Below are 17,725 nucleotides of genomic sequence, written 5' to 3'. Positions count from 1 at the left end.
AGTCTGGAAATGACTGTTTTCACTGCTCTGCTTGCAAACAACTCAGTCTAACTTTTACTCCTGTATTCCTGTTTTTGCCCAGGTTTTTTTTATTGTGCATGACAGGTTGTGTGATTGCAGATTAAATTTAAATTCCGACATGATATCTGACACAAAGGAACACCGAACCCTGTAGAACAAGAAAGTCAAACTCATTTTATATCACGGGACTCATGGAGCCCACTTTGATCCTGAGTGGGCCGGACCAGCGCAACTCTGCTTTCTTAACTACGCATTTAATTCCTGAGATATCTAAATATAAGTAACAGAAGAGCAGTAAGTCAGACTTTCTACAGAATAAGAAATTTGTCACCATGACTGTTTGGGCTTAAACTGTAAGAAATAAATGTGTAAAATTACAGTAAATATTCAGTAAATATTCAATAGACTGTCCTGTAATTATAAAACTGAACTCACAGAAAAAGTCCTTTTTTGTAGAAAATTTATAAAAAAACAAATAAGCAAATTTCTATAATCAATAGTGAAAAATCAGGAACTTTTCAGTTATTTAGTTACGGTAGTGTAGTGTGAATGCCCCTGTAGGGAGGTCTTCATTCGCTCAAAAAACTGGAAAACCTATAACCATTGTTCCATATGGCCAGTTTCACTGTTTCACTATATTTTCAGTACTGATAAAGGGATGCTGGGATGCTGCAAAGGAAAAAACACAAGTATTAAACAAAAAGTATTAAACTATTCCACTTCGTAAATCTGAAAACGGTCTTACAGCTGACCTGTGTGGGCAGAAGAACACAGAATATCATTTACCATTAGATCCCGAATAATCAGCGGATCGAATTTACATACTGTCACTAACTCTGGACATTTTTGAATGTTTGCCATTTATGCTTAATATTTATCTAAATCAGTATTACATACTGTAAGATTCAAACATTAAGACAGATTTGATCTTTTGTTGCATTAATTGTTGCATTTAGAAGGACATTTCAATATTGTACATTACAGATCTGAGAGAAGGAAAAAAACAAGCTGAAAATGATTTGTGGTGTTGCAGAAATGTATGACTGCACATGTTTTCATTATGAACTAATATCTATCATTTGACTAAAATCTTAAAAGCTGTAAATGAATTGGCTCACTTAAAAAAAAAAGGAGCTTGATTGCCGGCATGTGTTTTGCACTGTGGGTCCCCTGTGGTGCTCTGAACCAGAAAGACCCACAAATACTTATGTAATGAGGTCAAATGCAAACATAACTTAGAAATAAATAAATAAATTTAGTGAATTTAAAATACCTACGTCCTTTTCCCCCCATCACTTTACAGGCACTGTTTTCTTGCAAAGTAGGATGAGTATGATGATGTAGCAGCTTTACCTTTTCTAAAGGTTTATTTTGGTTTTTTTTCAGGCCTGAAAAGTTGATGGGATACTGCCATCACCCTGCCAGCCAGATGGGTACCGTGGTCACCCAGCTTTGTGAACACAACAAGGCAATGTAGAGTTTTACGCTGATACCAGAGGTGCGTCAACTAAGAATCTCAGATGAGGTTGAATCTGTCAAGTTCAGAGGTAAAGCTTTCTGAATATTTTGTGAGCACAACAACTCAAGAAAGATCTGATCTAGGATTTCCAAATTAACACCATAAGTATTTCATAAAAGTCTCATAAAAGTGGAAACGTCAAGGCTGGAGGTGAAGGTTTCTGAAAATCTTGTGAATGCGTAAAAAAATCGCTAATTCCTAAGAAGTTAACGCAATCGTTTTGTTAAACCCCTTCAAGTATAAGGGAAATGTAATTAAAGGGGAAAAATTACAAAAATCTTCCAAATATTTAGGGACCTAAGAGTAAATAAAGTTCAGCACTATAACATTATGACCACATGAGGGCAACAGGAGATCTCCAAAAATGTCACCTGCAGTTTTGGAGGATAAAATATCATAGAATTTTATCCTCCAAAAATTTCCACAGATTGAAAGTTGACAGATTGATTGAAAGTTCACCTGCTGGAGCGAGTTCCCATGGAAATTCATTTTTTTGTTCCTTTATAATGGAAGAGAGCAAATTAAATGGAGACAAACAGAAGCTTTTTTATATTATTACATGAATAAAATAAATCATTAGTATTGATTTGGAGTCAGACATACTGTCAACAAATATTACTACACCGTTTTTTTGTGTCTATTACATGAACCTATCCTGCTGTTGTCTGTTCTCCTCGATGCTGCTCTCTTTTTCTCGGGAGCTCGCCCCCACCTCTCCCCCCAGCAGAGGAGGAAGAGCTGAGACAAGTGAACAACAAGCCAAAGCCAGGCAGACAGGAGACTGTATAGGTGGGTGTTTTCCCCTTTTTTATGTTGAGTGCTCTCGCTCCGCGGCGCTCAGTTCGTGTGCTCTCTTTTAGGGCGTACCTTCGATAACGTAGAGGTGTTTTTTGTTGTTTCATCCCAACTCTTTCTGATATTTGGATCGTGTCAGCGCAGCAGCGGCGACAGCGGCAGAGGCTAAGCTAGGCTAGGCCTGAATCTCCCATCTCAAATACTTATGGACTTTGCAAAACAAACCTAACAGTCTCCAGGATCGGTAATGGTTTGCCTTATGGTGTTTATTTTATTTTATTTTGTTTTACCTTTTGCTCGATGCAAGTGTTTAGGATTTGTTGAAGGCAGGTTTTGTTTTTCTTAGTGAACTTGATTGTTGTAGACACCGCGCTAGCAGGCTAGTGAGGCGCAGTAGAAGCTAATTACGTTAGCACTGGCTTGATGAATAACTCTTGTAGAGTGAGGCTCGGGGAAAGTTTAAGAAAACTCATAACATGAAGGTTTGAACTGGAGAGGCAAGGGTATAAACGTACTATGCACTCCGTAAACACGGGACTTTGTGGTTTGAATGGTTTGTGGTTTTGGTGAGCTGGAAGGTGTGCAGTGCTATTACATTACACGTCGAATCTTCTGTTTACGAAAACGGCGAGGTTTTAATGAACAGCTTCGTATTGCCGTTTTTCCCCGAGCTAGCTAGGGGGCTATCCAGAGCAGGTGAGAGAGAACAAGGAAGTGGCCAGGCACCTGGCTGACCGCATCGTAGCTTTTAGTGGAGTCAAAGTCCAATCTCGGCTTATCAATTTCCTATTATGTTACACCTGAAACGCCCATTCTCGGTGGACTCTTGGCGCTTCCAGGTGTTCCAGCGCCTACGGTGTGTGCTTGTGCTTTTAATTTCGTTCATTTTAGTCACTGTTTATTGTTTCTGCAGCTGTCTTTTGATGTGGTTTGCCAGGTAGAGGAGGAGAGAGACGGGATTTGTGGTGCTGGTTGTTGTGGTGGCGGATCAACGGCAGCCAAGGACAAAAGCAAGAACCTGTTGTGTAGGTCTGGACGGGGTGTGGTAAGGTGGCTGGCTGGAAAGGCAGGCGGGAAGGTGTGCTGGTTCCTTAGTTATTCTGCCCCTTGTGCAGACGCTTACAACATAGACGTCTTCTCAATTTACTGTTTTACAACTTATTTACAGAGGTAAAACAGTAAATTGCCAGAGGGAGCAGGTGTGTGTGTCCCTGTTTAGAGTGAGCTTTGAGCTTTCAGTTTGCTTCATGTGGCTTCGTTGTGATGTTAAGAAAAACATTAATATCACACAGACCAGCATAAGTTAGTGTTTTCAGAGTTGATCTAAAGTAACTGGATTGTTGATTTAGTTTGATACAGTCAGCTGATTGGACATGCCTGACATATTCCTGTTCATACCCTGCGGGCATATCTGTTTGAGTTTGTTGGGGCAGAGATGGAGGAGATTGTGGACAAGTTTGAACAAGTTGTTTGCTGTGATTTGCCTTCTCCGAAAGATTTAGAAATGAGGGACAGGAAAAAAGTAAAATCTGAAGTTGGGCACTTCTCTTGCTCCTAACCATGTTGTCTGTGGAGGCTGAAGTCTTGCTGCTCAGCCAGTTGTTTTAGCCAGGGCTATCATTTGTGAGTCTCTGTAATGACGGGCTTTCAGAGAAATACCATGGGTGTGTCCCTTTGACTGACACACACACACACACACAAGCTGGGGTTTTCTTATATTTGCTCCTCCTCCATGTCTCCCCACATGTCTCTCTTCCTCAGTCTATTTCCAGCAGTCACACCTGCAGTCTGTTTTTATTTAAACTTCAGCTGGGTGTGCATGGGAGATGTGTGATAATGGGTTAAATCAGAGTGTACAGGGTATGAAGCTGTGAAGCAAAACAGCCGTACAGCACCCTCCCTCTGTGCTGGTGGTTATTTTCTTGGAAAGGTTGAGTTTGGTTTGCACATTTATGAACCTCATGACAGCAATTTAGAAGTGATTGCGTGCTTGTTTGCGGTTCACTTGTGGCAAATCTTTACCAATGGCTGAATATTGGATTTTAGTTTGTGTGACCATTTTTTAGTGAAGCAGTTAAGAGGGAATATTTTGCCCCATGCATGATTTCTGTGTTTTCTGGTAGTGATATTGATTAAAGCTAAAATTATGTGGGTGAATCTTGAGCAACCTTTACAGGTAGGTTCAGGGATGCACTGATTGGAAAATTGTGGTCCTAACGGTACAACTCTTTAACAGCATTTGGCTGACAGTTTTGTATCTTTGTAATCTTTCCCACCCCTGTTTTTGTGAGAGAAACAAAAATTCTCAATTGTTAACATTTGAACCTTTAGCCAATGTGAAGTAATGCGACACAACAGATAAATATCGGCCACTTGAGATGGGCAAATGTCTTTTCTGGATTCAAAAAGCTCGATATGTCGGGGTATCCAGAGGCTTAATTAAATCTAGCACTATCACAGCGCACACAGCAGAATATGAATTGATGACATTTAGTTGACTCACGATAAAATCTAATTTAATTTATAAATGTTTGTTGTTGAATTTAATTTCCATCCCATTTTGGATTCCACAGATTAATTAAACAAGACAAAAGAAGTTCTGTTTTGCCCTTCAGCATATCTCTCTCTTCTGTACTTTTGCCACTCCTCTGTGGCAGGTTTATTTCAGTTCAGTTATTTATTTATGTCGTTTTTTTTATTTTTTATTCCAGTTCTAATTAAAGTTCAGGGATAGTCACTTAATTAAAAAGGAAAGTGCGTTCTTTTTTAAGTTTAATAAATCACTCTAAGGTCTCTGAGTAATTGTGTTAAATGCCAGTATCAATGAAAATTGCTGTACTTAGGACTTTTGCCATAATCGAGCAGCCTCAGTTTGTTCAGAGAGTGGCCTTTTGATTGATTGATTTGGTTTCTTTTCTAGTTACCAGCTCTATTTATTAATTTCAGGAAGGTTTAGTCAGCTTTGGTGAGATGGAAAGACGAGCTAACGCAGATGGAAATGATTCTGTTCTGTGACATAAACTAGAGCTAAAAGAAGTTTAAAGTATTTTTTTCCACGGGTTTCTTGTCTTTTCTGGAATTGGCATGCAGGCTGCACTAGTTGTAGAGTATGTTGTTGTTCAGTTAATTACTAATTAATTAACTGACCTCTACTGGCTTTGTATTAAACCAAGCAGGTAGAGGTCACTCCTCCATCTGTTTTATATGATATAAAGTTAATGTGTTGGACTCAAAGTGCGTTCTTGGAGTTGTTAGAAAATTTCTTGACTTTGACTTAATGAATAACAAATATGACAAAAATAAATATTGTATTTGTTGATACCACCTTATATTATAAGTAGAGGTAAGTGATATGTAGTTATTAAAGTAATGCTGCTTTTGAGACTAAGCAGTACAACAAAAATGTATTACAGTGACTAACGGCATCCTATCAGTATCAGGGTTTTTCCTGGTTCAAAATGAGTCTTTGAAGGGCAGCTACACATGCAACCGCAGTTGGTCTGCATGTAGTTAACACAAAAAGTCTGTTACCCGATTTAACAGACGTCTGTGCTTTTTCCTGTCATTTTTAGCCATTTGGTAAACAAAATATTATTTTATGTGTGATTAAATGAAACCCCACCTGCCAAAAAATTCAGTACTGAGTTTTTGTTTTTTTCTTTTGGGGCAAGGCCAATAACTCCCAAGAACTGGTGGTATCATATCTGTAGTCCTAGCTCCAGCTTCACGTCCACATATTTGAACTTATTTGCTCATTTTTAGACTCGAGCTGCAGTTAAATGGCCCTCCGCTCAAATGGGGCTGCACGTTTCCTTCTCACCAAGAATAGTACACTGGTATTGTGCAGATTGGGCAGCTGGCCTTGTGGTGGTCCCTGCAAAGTGTGTGGGTGTGTGTGTGAATGTGTGCTCTCCACAGCGTGCCCACGCTGTACACCACATGGTGGGCTGTGTATATGCGTGTGTGTGTGTGTGTGGAGAGGGGGTGGTACATGGTTTTACTTTGATGGGAAAGGTGGTAGTAGCTGGATGTGAGCCAAGGCTACACAAAAAAAGGAAAAACTAAACTAACACACACGGGCCAAATCTCTGAGTGACCATTCAAATGAGGCTGAGTCAGCAGAGCATTTGGCCAAGCCACAACAGCATTTTACCAAAGTTTCACCTCAGCTGTGTGTGCGCGCATAGACAGGGACAGGGTGTATTTCAGCCTGCCGCAACCACCAGTGACTAACTCCCTCAAATAGCCGTGATAGCATATGATAATAAGGCAATTCTCCAGACTAACAAACTGTTAGCAAGTTTGCAGTGAGTAGTGGACACAAACTGTGTGCGCGCGTGTGTGAGTGTTGTGTGGTAGCTCTGGCTGAGTAGTAAGTGGTTTAGCAGTGTAATTCCAAGTCTATCCCATTAGCAGATACAATTTAGCGTTGCTGCTAATGGCCTTACAGTAGATTACAAAAGCATAATGGCCAGACTTTAAGTGGCAAAAGCCATTAAACTTTAAGAAGGAACTACTTCCTGCCACAAGAATGTTAGTGGTGTGGCTCTCATGGCTGTAGAGGCCGTGTGCATCTGAAAGTCCATTACACTGAAGCTCAATCTTCATCAGTGCTAACAAAAAGTGTAGATGTTTTTGACAAAGCCTCAAAGAACATCCTAAACCATGGCGTTATCTGGTTTTTGTGATGTTAGTTGATTTCCATTTTCTGTAATGCCGGGTTCAGATAATTGTCAGAGTTTAGGCAAGTACATAGTAATAATATATAATATGACGCTTTTTTGTGTCTGTAAGACATGACAGACTGCTCCCTGAAAATAAACATCAGGAAGGAGGATGTAGCAACCACAGTGGTGTGTTGTACCATTTTACAGTCCCACCGAGGGACAACAGCAACTTTCCGTTCGTTATGGTTCAGATCAAATTATGATCACATGATGAGGCCTTTAACCATCCATTCATTTATCCATTTTCTTTCCCTTTCCTGGTTCAGGAGTGCTGGAGCCTATTGCTGCTGTCATAGGGTGAACAGCAGGACACACCCTGACCAGGTTGCCAGGCTGTCACAGGGCTAACACAGCTCTTGTTATTATTGCCTCTAGGGAAAAGTAAGATATGAGGCAAATTCAGATTCTAAAAGCTGATATATGAGGTGAACCACAGCTCATCTATAAAGTTCAGCGGAGTGGTGCAAAAAGATCCCTACACTAAAACTGTTGAGGCTTAGAGAAACAGAAATGGCTTTCTGACAAGGATGTTGTTACCCTCGAGACCATACAGCATTACCATCAATATTTTCCATGCCCGTTGGCTCGCCTAGTCTCCTGTTACCATTAGTGGTTGAATGTTGCTGCTTGGTTAGCACTAGAAATACCAGTTTGTTAAATTAATTATTTGCTTATTTTATCAATGTACGAAGTTCTAAGACGTTGCACACCTGTCTCTCTGTGATACAAAGTTGTAAAGAAGCAAGGTGGAAAGTAGAACTGAGGACAGAAGCTTGGTTGTGGGTTTCTAGAAATTTAGAAAATGGACACTTGTATTTAGGCTGAATGAGAGTAGACTGAGAAGAAAACAACTCGACTGGAGCATCGTTGATGCACGTTATGTTAACCTGCAAGGAAGGGTTCTGGTGCTAGCACTTTGTGTCACACACTGCACACACAATATCACATTAGTTTACAGTCTTACGCACAGGTTAAAGTATGATAATCAGAACGTTTGGAATGGGTCTTGACTATATGCACAATGCATGTATGGCAGATGTTTAATGTCGCTTAGTGTTGACTGTTCTCTTACTTTCAAACAAGTCGACTTGATTTCCTTTGTATTTCTAAGGTTTAAACATCTAAATTTATTTTGAGGAACATTGAACAGTTGGGATAAAAAACTGAAGTAAACTAATGTACCACGTAAATGTATCAGGTACCTCTGGCAGAAACTCTGACACTAAAACATCTGTTAGTTTGTGAGCCCCGGACGCCCTGATTGGGTTGTAGAAAAAAAACAGTGCCTATGCTCCGTTTCCAAGATTTAAATGTTTGTCTGGGGGGGAAAACATTGTTGTCGAAGACAGATGAGAGCGCACAAAAGAAAGAATGAAGGGCTCCCTTTTTAGGACAGCTTCCAACAGCTGAGACAGGATATGACACGCTAAATCTTACTGTGGAATGTATGACAATGGCAGGACGTGTGTGTGTGCATGTGTTTTTTTTGTGCGGCTCATATGCGTTTGTTCAGAAATGTGTCTATTTACTTTTCCAGGGAACAAAATTAAACAGCATTAAATTTGCCTAAAGCAGCTGCGTATCTGTTTGAGTATTCAAGGATAAAAGCGGTGTCAGCCGGACTCACTTGCCACCTTTATTTAGTCTCTGACCCACATACACTCACACACTCGCCCTCACACAGATGTGAACACACACTTGTGCTGGTGTAAGTGTGCGCTCGGGCTTTTGACTGGAGTCTTTGTTTGCTCCAAGCGTCTTGTATATTTGGATGGAGAGCAGATTTGATCTACATGACTCAGTGAACTTTGAGGTACAAAACAGTTTTTGCTCTGGGTTGGAGAAGAGCCACACTCCTGTCATCTCGTTATTAGACAGACACTGCTGAAGCAATCATCTCCTAAATTCCTCATTCCTTCCTCACCAGTGTCCCTGCTGAGGGTCAGCGTCTCAGAAAAAGGACTTTGTCATTGTCCTAATTTGGGCTAGAAGGACCTTTCCTTTTTATCTTGCCTCTGTAATTTAGGCTTAGGTCATCTGTGGTTTTTCATGATGCATTTCCTTCATAAAATCCAAGTTTATGTTTAAAACCCCCCCAACAAGTTTTGTACTTACTTTCCTTTGCAGCTACAGCTTTTTTCTTTGCTAGCACTTTTCTCTGTTGCTCAGGATTTATTGCTTACATAAGTAAAAGTTTTATATAAATCTGGTGGTTATTTTGAATTGTATGAGCATGTTGCAGGTTTCATCTTTACTTTGTCAGACAATATTATTTATATTCAAGTAACTGGTAAACCCACCATGGTTGCAAAGTTAAAAGCACAGTAGGAGCAGCAGGAAGTTCTAGTTAAAAAGATTATTTACATTTAAAGTCTGAAAGCCATTCAAGCTTGTGTTTCTCTGAGATTCTTATAGTGTGACTATTAATCAGATTGTGGCAGAAATAGACTTTAACATTGGAACTTTTTTTTTTTTTTTTTTAATGAAGCAGGATAGTGAATCAATAGCACTAAAGAAGCAAACATCTTAAACTGAGCTAGAGACTCGAGCAAGAACTAAAGGCAGTTTTTTATTAGGTAATTTGTGTATGGGAAGCATCCCTTTAGGACTTCCTTCAGGATGTCTTTGGTAAGAGTAGCAAATACCTGCATTGGAGTGGTTACTTCGGAGTGAGGGTTTTTATGCCTTTCCACTGTAAATGCACATGTAATGAGGGCAGATGCAATGAATGTGGAAAAAATTAGATGATTTTAAAATCACACTTACTGTTGTAAAAAGTGTTTTTCATGTCTCAATATATTGTCATGTCATCTCTCTTTCTTTCTTTTTTACGACTCACGCTTTAAATGAGACATATTTTAGCAAAGATGATGCTTTATTTTAGTTACAAGTAAGTGGAGAGGCGGGTGTGTTACACTTGGGCTTACAGTTTCAGCTTTTTAATAACCTTTTAGAGTATACATGCCCTTTGAGGGTTGCTATTTTAAATTGTTTGTTATGAAATCATTGTTTTACTGGTAAAGCTGCATGTGGGGCATTAACTAAAACGATTTGGAGCCCCCCTTGTTTAACACATCAGCAAACTGGCAAAGCATAGTTTGCTTTCCTATAGCAATATTAGCCCAGACTCCCTTTAGAGTAACTGTGTAATAGACACAAAGGTGGTCAGTCAGAATTGGAAAAGTGGCAGGGTCTTGTCCCACAATCCATACAATAATTTAACAGGTAAATTAATGAGGTTAAATACAGAGGACTTGTCTAGGTAATTTGCATGTATTCATCATTGTCATGGCAGTATTGAACAGTGCTTTCACACATGTTGACTTTTTCCCTCGTCAGGGATGCAGGACTTTCTGTCATCTCCTTGCTGTGGAGGTCACACCCTGAGAGTTTTAAACACCTCAGGCTTTTTAAATTTAGTTTAACTTGCTGGCATGACTCTTGTCTCATGATATCTCCTCTCTCTGCTCTCGCACTCATCTCCCTCTTCCTTTCTCACTTCATCTGCATTTTTGGAGTGAGGAAGTGCTAACAAGCTCCACACGCTGCAGCTGAAAACACGCTGTAATTCTCTCTCTCATCATGCATCGCGCTTATTATTTTTAACCCAGCACAGGAGTAGGTGGAGGGGAAAAAGGAAAAAAAAAAAAAAAAAAAAAGGTGATGGGAGCTTTCATCCATGGCTGCTTTGCTGGTTCCACCTTGAGTTTGAATTGAATAATCTTTTTTTAATGAAATAAATATGCTTTCTTTTTACTGCTCATCCTTGCAGCATTTCTCACACATGCTCTAACCTAATCATGTTTTCTCGCTCCTGTTCCCTCGTTGATCTCGCCTCGCTTTGCCTCCCTGCGTCAGCTCCAGCTGCTTTTTAGCCTCTAAATATCAACTTCATTAGCACTTTCCAGGCACACTGTGCCAGCTCTTCTTTTTATATGTTTTGTACTTGGGTGATTCTGTCTGTTCTTTGTTAAATCCTGGTGTTGGTTGTATCTCATCTTGCTCTCTGGTGTTGACTCTGTCCTATCCTTTCCTGTCCTGTGCTCTGCTCTCAGCGTGTGAATGGAGCAGTGTGCGAGTACGGCCTCCCTGCTGGCCTCGGTGCGGGAGCAGGAGAGGCAGTTTGAGATGCTGAGCCGAGCTCTGGAGGAGGAGCGGAGGTCGTGTGCTGGCACCTTGCCCCGCCCCCTCCCCAACATGCAGGTAACACCAAACAAACCCCGCCCTACCACCACCATCCCTCACGCATTGTTTTCCATCGAAACACCCCTTGGATTCATCTGTAATCCGAGCGAGTTTCATCCTCACGGTCACCCCCATCCTCTCTGTGTGGACTGGGGTTAAACATACCTCCTCTCTGGGTTTAATCTAACTGGACTCTTGATAACTGCTTGAATTCTGCTTGAGTTTTCGAACTTAAGCTAAGTCAAGCGAAGACACCTTTCAGTAAAGTCTTCCGAGGGGGTATTTTACACCTGCTGTTTCTCCTCGCAGTTTTTACTCACACATTTCCTCCTATCATCCATCTGTCCTGTTCTCCATTTCCTCAGTAAACCACCCATTCCTCATTCAGCACAAGTCTAATCATCCTCATCATCATATCCTTCCATCCACCTTACAAACCCAATGTGTTTGCATGCAGAACAGTCTTATTTGATATTTTGTCTTTGTTTTTTTTCTTGATTTATTTTGGGTTGAATTACAATTAAAGTCTGAGAAGACAAACAAACAAAAACATCTTTATAAATCCACTATTTTTTTTAACAACTTGCATAATCATTTTAAATATTGTTCATCCCAGTATTGGCCAAAGTAACTATGCCAGTGAGACTAATGCATTATTACATTTATCAGACATCTCAGGGGGAAGATAAAAGAAAAAAATAAATACAAATTATAAGTTGTTGCAATGTTTTACAAAATAACTGCAACTTGTTTCCAGAGTTGCCAGAGGCTTCTTCCTGTTAAAAGGGAGTTTTTCCTTCAAACTGTCGCCAAAGCATTTGCTCATAGGGGGCCAAGTGATTGTAGGGGTTTTCTCTGTATTACTCTAGGGCCTTTACCTTACAATATAAAGGCATCTCTCTGTTGTTCTGATTTATATTAAAAAAAAAAAAAAAAAAAAATAGAAAAACATCCATCTTCTGCTTATCCGGGGGCAGGTCATGGGGGCAGCAGCCTAAGCAGCAAAGCCCGGACCAGATTTTTCTATTAGAAGCCCATTCTGGGCTTCTAATAGAAAGACATATAAATATAAAAATTGGATAGTGTGCTTATTTAGCCTTTAGAGAACAGTGGAAATTTGTAAGAGAGGGGATTTCCAGAGTAGCCTGTGGATATCAGTTATCAGTTAATGTTTGCAAATGCAAGCTAAACTGACAACAGCCTTTGCTTTCAAGATTGTGTTTTAGCTAGTCCATTAGCCTTTACGTGTCCAACTCCAGGCCTGAAGGGCCGGTGTCCCGCAGGTTTTAGAGGTGTCCTTGATTCAACACAGCTGATTTAAATGGCAAAATGACCTCAACGTGTCTTGAAGTTATTCAGAGGCCTGGTAATGAACTAGTCATTTGATTCTGGGTGATATCTAAAACCTGCAGTTTAGAGCATTTTTTCTGAATATTAAAATACTCTGCTGTCCCTCCAAAGAAGTTTTGGGTTCCACCAAAGGAAAATTACCAGGATGAGATTTTTCTTTAAACTATCTGAGGTCTACTTTACTCAAACTAAAAATAAATGGTCCAAAATAACAGGAAAATTATTTATTTTCTCACTTCAGGTAACTTTGACCTTTTTCCTTAAAAGTAGACGGGCTAATCATGCTTATACAGAAGCTTATTGTGATCCAGGAAAACCCCTGTTTACCTGCATGCACCCAGACTCTGCTCAAAAATAAAGAGAGCAGAACGCTTCCTGTACCAAAAAATATGTCTTACTTAGTATGCAGATGTGTTTTCTGTTTAAATGAATATTTCATTTTGTTATGCCAGAAACAAGACTTCACCTTTGCAGTAACAACCAGCAGATTTCATATGAGACCAATGCCCTGCCTGGGCCGCAGTCAGACTTTGAGTCAGAAATTCTCTGTAAAACTGTTGATTTCCGAGAATGATGCACTCACACACCTTGAGTCAGTTACCTGTTTCAGAGTGACTTCATGCTCTGAGTTTACCTCACAGATGCCTACGCTCACCCATTCTTTCACTTTCTGATTGTACAGCCTTTAGCATGCCTGAAAGAGCAGGTGTGTCCTTGCTCACACTTTTTGGCCCTGAGGAGGCCTTTGCAACATACCAATTAAACTTGGTCTCTTCCTTATTTTCCTTCTGTCTTTTGTCACTGTAGCATGTGTGGCATGCCTTCAGTGGGACGCTTCTCAGTCCCAGGCTAATAAAGAGCAGTGACAGCAGAAGAGAACTGTAGTCTGTTCTAGTTCTTATCGCTGCTCTGTGTTTCTATAGCCCAGAGGCTTTCAACATGCCTCTGCCACTTTCTCAAGGCAGCGCACTACAACCTCAGTCTTTACTGACAAGTTCCCACACGCTCGCCTCTGCTCGGTACTTTCTGATCTTCTCTCTGTCTGAGCCTTCATCACAAGGCTGTTTTGCTTATCTACGTGTTGCCTGTAAGAGCTTGGCTGCAGTTTTATTGCACCTCTAACCAGCACATTTTTCAGCATGGTGTTCACATCTTTTCTTGTGTAAATTTGAGACTACGGCTTTTCTATCAGTATGACGCATATTTCTAAATCAGAGTTGAGCAATTACCCTCCTGGTTGTGTCCTTGTAGTGACTACCTGCTGTAGTAACAGAGACAGGGCTCCATCTGTGGCTGGAATAGAAAGTACACCACACCCATTGCCACTCCTGGACAGGCAATGTAGATGGTGGTGACTTGCATGAGGAAGTCTGATTTCTACAAGTCTAGCTTTCTTCACCTATTCTCTCTACCATCACCTACACACACACACACACACACACACACACACACACACACACACACACACACATATATATATATATATATATATATATATATATATATATATATATATATATATATATATATATATATATATATATATATATATATATATATAATATATAAATATATATATATATATATATATATATATATATATATAAATATATATATATATAAATAAATAAAAAAATTACACACTTTTTTTTTTTTTTTTTTTAAGTGAAAATAGGTATTAGAGTTAAGCCTTCTATGACTTTATTTGATCTCGATTGATGGTATAAGTTAAAATGAAAGTTGGCGATGGTTGCGACTCTTTCGCTTTTGTTTGTTTATTCTTTTTTTAAAACTTGGAAGCATGTATATGTGTATTGCACATTGCTCAATATATGTGGAAAACCTGCTCTGTCAGTACTGTTGTCCATATTTGCTCATGGCTACATACTCTTTCATTTAGTTTGTGTGTTGGGCCATGTCATGTGTACTTTTTTCTTCTTCCTCTATTTCTACAGAACGGCCGCATTCCTTGTGATGCAGACATAGAAAGGCTGACATTGAACGAGGGTTACATCAACGGGACACATCACGTAAGCACCTTTCAGATAGTGTTGATCCAAGGTTACTGAGTGTGTAACCTACATTTGTATCTTACTCTGAAATGTATCCAAATGTATGCAGTTCAGGATGGAGCCTGGTCAGGTGGTGCAGGAGACATTCACGGTGGAGGAACAACCCCAGCAGATGCCACCTATTGTGTCTGTGGAGACCAGTGAAGATGGGACAACGAAGCGTACAGAAACCACAGTAAGAGCTAGATGCTAATAGTAGTCACTTCTTGCGAAGGAGTTTCCAGCTGTAACACAAGGGGAAGAGTGGCATTCTGGCCAAACTGGTTCATTCTTGTTTTTGTTCTGGTTTATTGCAAGGTTTGCTTTGGATGCTATCTCTGTAAAGCAGAAAAGTTCATACTTGTAATTAGTCAGCGTTGATATCTCATCTCTTTACTGTCTTGTCATCCCCTTTTAAGGTAAAGAAAGTAGTAAAGACTACCACCACACGCACAGTCATCCCTTCTGTGTCAGACACACTGTCAATGGATGGTGGAGGCTCCGTGACAGGTGGATACACTACACCTGCGGACCGAGTCTACAGGCAGGGCCCTGGAGTTGCTGTGCCAATGGACTACCCCACTCAAACTGTGCCCCGAAACTACCACTACGGACCTCCAGTGGGACCTTATGACGACTACCGCGCTGGACCTCCATCTGAGGTCTATACAAGCCTCAACAGGGGAGCTCACATGGATGATCGCTACAGGTAACATGTTCAATGAAATTCCTGTTTATCTAGGCTTCAAGGCATGCAGATTGTTTTTAAACTTTTCCATGATAATGTTTTGACTCATTGTCAACCTCCTCCTCCTTTCCAGACCGGTTCATCCAGATGGGTATAGGACTCTAGATCCCAACTACAGAGCCCCCAGCAGGAACCAGTTGGACCCCTATGCTGCTCAGCCACAGGTGTGTTAAGCAATCATTGCCCAATTTATTCTGGCACTTTTCTCTTGGCAGAATTTTACTTTGCGGGAATTTTACACACGACACATTTTTCTGGCGAGACAGCGAGAACATAAGAAGGAATTCAAACTGTCTCCAACACTCCCTTCCCACCAATTAATTGTACTGTTATCATAATGTGTATGTCTGAGTTTCGAAGCTCAGACACAAGCCACTGAAAATGTATTTTAGAGTGCAGCCATAGTTTCAGTTGTTTTTGGATCACAGTCTTTGTCTCTGTGTAGGTTGGGCCTATGGGAAGTGGTATGGAGCTTTCCTCCATTCCAAGGTTTGTTCCAGAGCCATACGGTCTGGAGGATGACCAACGCAGTATGGGCTTTGATGAGCCCGACTATGGCATGGCACCTCCAATGCATTACAGCACTGTGCCCCGCAACCCCCATGCTTACCCTCGTGCTCCGCCTCGCAGGACTGGGTAAGTTGTGTGATCTTTGATTTTCCATAATATATTTCAGTGTCAGCCTTTACAGATCTCTTCCTTTTTCCTCTCAGGAGCTATGAGGGCCTCTTGGATGGTGACATGAGCGGTGCAGGAGATTACTACTGGGGTGGTGGTGCGCCACTGGCTCAGGGTGAAAGAGGGAGCATGGCTTCATTGGACAGCACTCTAAGGAAAGGCTCTGGCCCCGGTGGCTGGCGTCAGCCAGAGTTGCCTGAGGTCATCGCCATGCTCAACTATAGGCTGGATCCCGTCAGGAGCAACGCAGCTGCTTATCTGCAGCATCTCACCTTTAAGAATGATAAGGTAAAGGATCCGAAAACAATGCAAGCTCTCTCTTTTTTTTTTTTTTTTTTTCTTTTTTTTTTTTTCACCGTTATAAAGTTTGTAAGGTTTTATATGTTTATATATTATTTTTTTCACTAGATTTAATGTTTAATTTTTCTCATTATAATGTCAGCTGGATATGTACAGGGCTGATTTTTAAGTAGTGGACTTTAAGTCATGTTGAAAGCACATCTTGTAAGCACATGATATCTTTTCAGCTGGTTTTCATCTTTTATAAAAGTGTCGTTTTTATTTCTATTTCTAACTAAAATGTTTTTTCCCTCACTTAATTTTAATTCGTGGTAGTTTGCACAGTGCAGGAATGATTGAGACGTGAATTAAAACAAATAGAACAGACCAGAGCTAAACTTTGAGCATGTCACTAAGCTTTATAAATATAAGCAACGGCAAAATCAGAGATAATAACTTGTAAAATAGCACGAGCTGACAGAGCCATTTTTGATTGTTTCAAGGGCTTAAGAAGTATTTTGTTTTGTATTTTGTGTGCATGCTTTTTCCCCTCAATGTTGATGGGAAATTCCCTCACAGATTAAAATACTTGAGGTTTTTATTGTCTTTTCAATGATTTTCAGTGTTTCTCACTTGTTACTCTGTATCCTTGTTTTGGGCCCTTGCTTGTCTATTCATTCTTGATTTAATAATTGTTTTGCATGGTTTCTATTTAATAATATAACAAATGCCCATTCACACTGTATCCCTCCTTTTGATTTGCAGGTGAAGTCCGATGTGCGTCGTCTGAAAGGCATTCCAGCACTGGTTTCTATGCTCGACAACCCACACAGAGAGGTCAGTTTGTTGTTTTTCTCCAAGGCTTTCTGTTCGCTCTTTGCTGTTCTGGAAGGTTGTTATGATTGGGCTAAAAGCGAAGCTTAAGGGATGAAGTGTATTTTAAACTGTGAGGACAAGGTGAACTGTAGATTTACCTGTAATACCGAATGAATGTGAGCTATAAACAAGCTGCATGTATTGGACTTCAAATCCTGGAGGGCGACATTTGTTCTAAATCCGGTTTTGGCCGAAACATTCAGTGGTTTTTCTCCAGTTCCCTTTCATTTCGGTCTAGTTGTGGCAAAATTTTGCTGATGTTTGTAAGGGCACTACCAAGGAAACCACATCATGCATTCCAGTCCCGAGGCAAAGAAGCATCTTAATTTCACATTTCGTGCTCCGTGGCCAGTGACAGGTTTGAAGTCTGGTGTGTGTGTGCGCGATAACTTGCTGACTGAGGAAATGGGTCACACTGCAAATGCATCTTCTAAACATTTGAAAGTGGTTTTAAAGAGTCCATCCAATAAGTTTGTGTGTATGGAAAAACGAGTCC

The 17,725-nt window shown here is 40.3% G+C and overlaps 1 protein-coding gene across 7 annotated transcripts in view; it reads left to right on the top strand.

The window, feature by feature from the left end:
• The first annotated feature begins 2,227 nt into the window (after positions 1-2,227).
• The window catches only part of ctnnd1 (catenin (cadherin-associated protein), delta 1), a 32,060-nt gene continuing 16,562 nt past the window's right edge, over positions 2,228-17,725 (top strand). For 4 of the 7 annotated variants that reach the window (XM_086296872.1, XM_086296874.1, XM_086296871.1 and 1 more), the window contains exons 1-9: positions 2,253-2,329; positions 11,118-11,265; positions 14,553-14,627; positions 14,719-14,844; positions 15,068-15,357; positions 15,470-15,560; positions 15,842-16,032; positions 16,110-16,362; positions 17,119-17,190. In XM_086296872.1, the coding sequence (XP_086152998.1) occupies positions 11,125-11,265; positions 14,553-14,627; positions 14,719-14,844; positions 15,068-15,357; positions 15,470-15,560; positions 15,842-16,032; positions 16,110-16,362; positions 17,119-17,190 (1,239 nt within the window). In that variant the 5' untranslated portion in view covers positions 2,253-2,329; positions 11,118-11,124. Of the gene's footprint in view, positions 2,330-2,368; positions 2,580-3,153; positions 3,192-11,117; positions 11,266-14,552; positions 14,628-14,718; positions 14,845-15,067; positions 15,358-15,469; positions 15,561-15,841; positions 16,033-16,109; positions 16,363-17,118; positions 17,191-17,725 lie in introns of those variants that run through there. The other 3 variants (XM_086296875.1, XM_086296876.1, XM_086296877.1) reach the window with 3 other exon arrangements.

Source organism: Aulonocara sp. 'chitande type north' Nkhata Bay, linkage group LG6 (assembly GCF_057382095.1).
Source record: "Aulonocara sp. 'chitande type north' Nkhata Bay isolate Kocher_YH1m ecotype deep benthic linkage group LG6, A_spYH_male_GT1.1, whole genome shotgun sequence".
NCBI lineage: Eukaryota > Metazoa > Chordata > Actinopteri > Cichliformes > Cichlidae > Aulonocara > Aulonocara sp. 'chitande type north' Nkhata Bay.
This window is presented reverse-complemented; position numbering and strand designations above follow the sequence as displayed.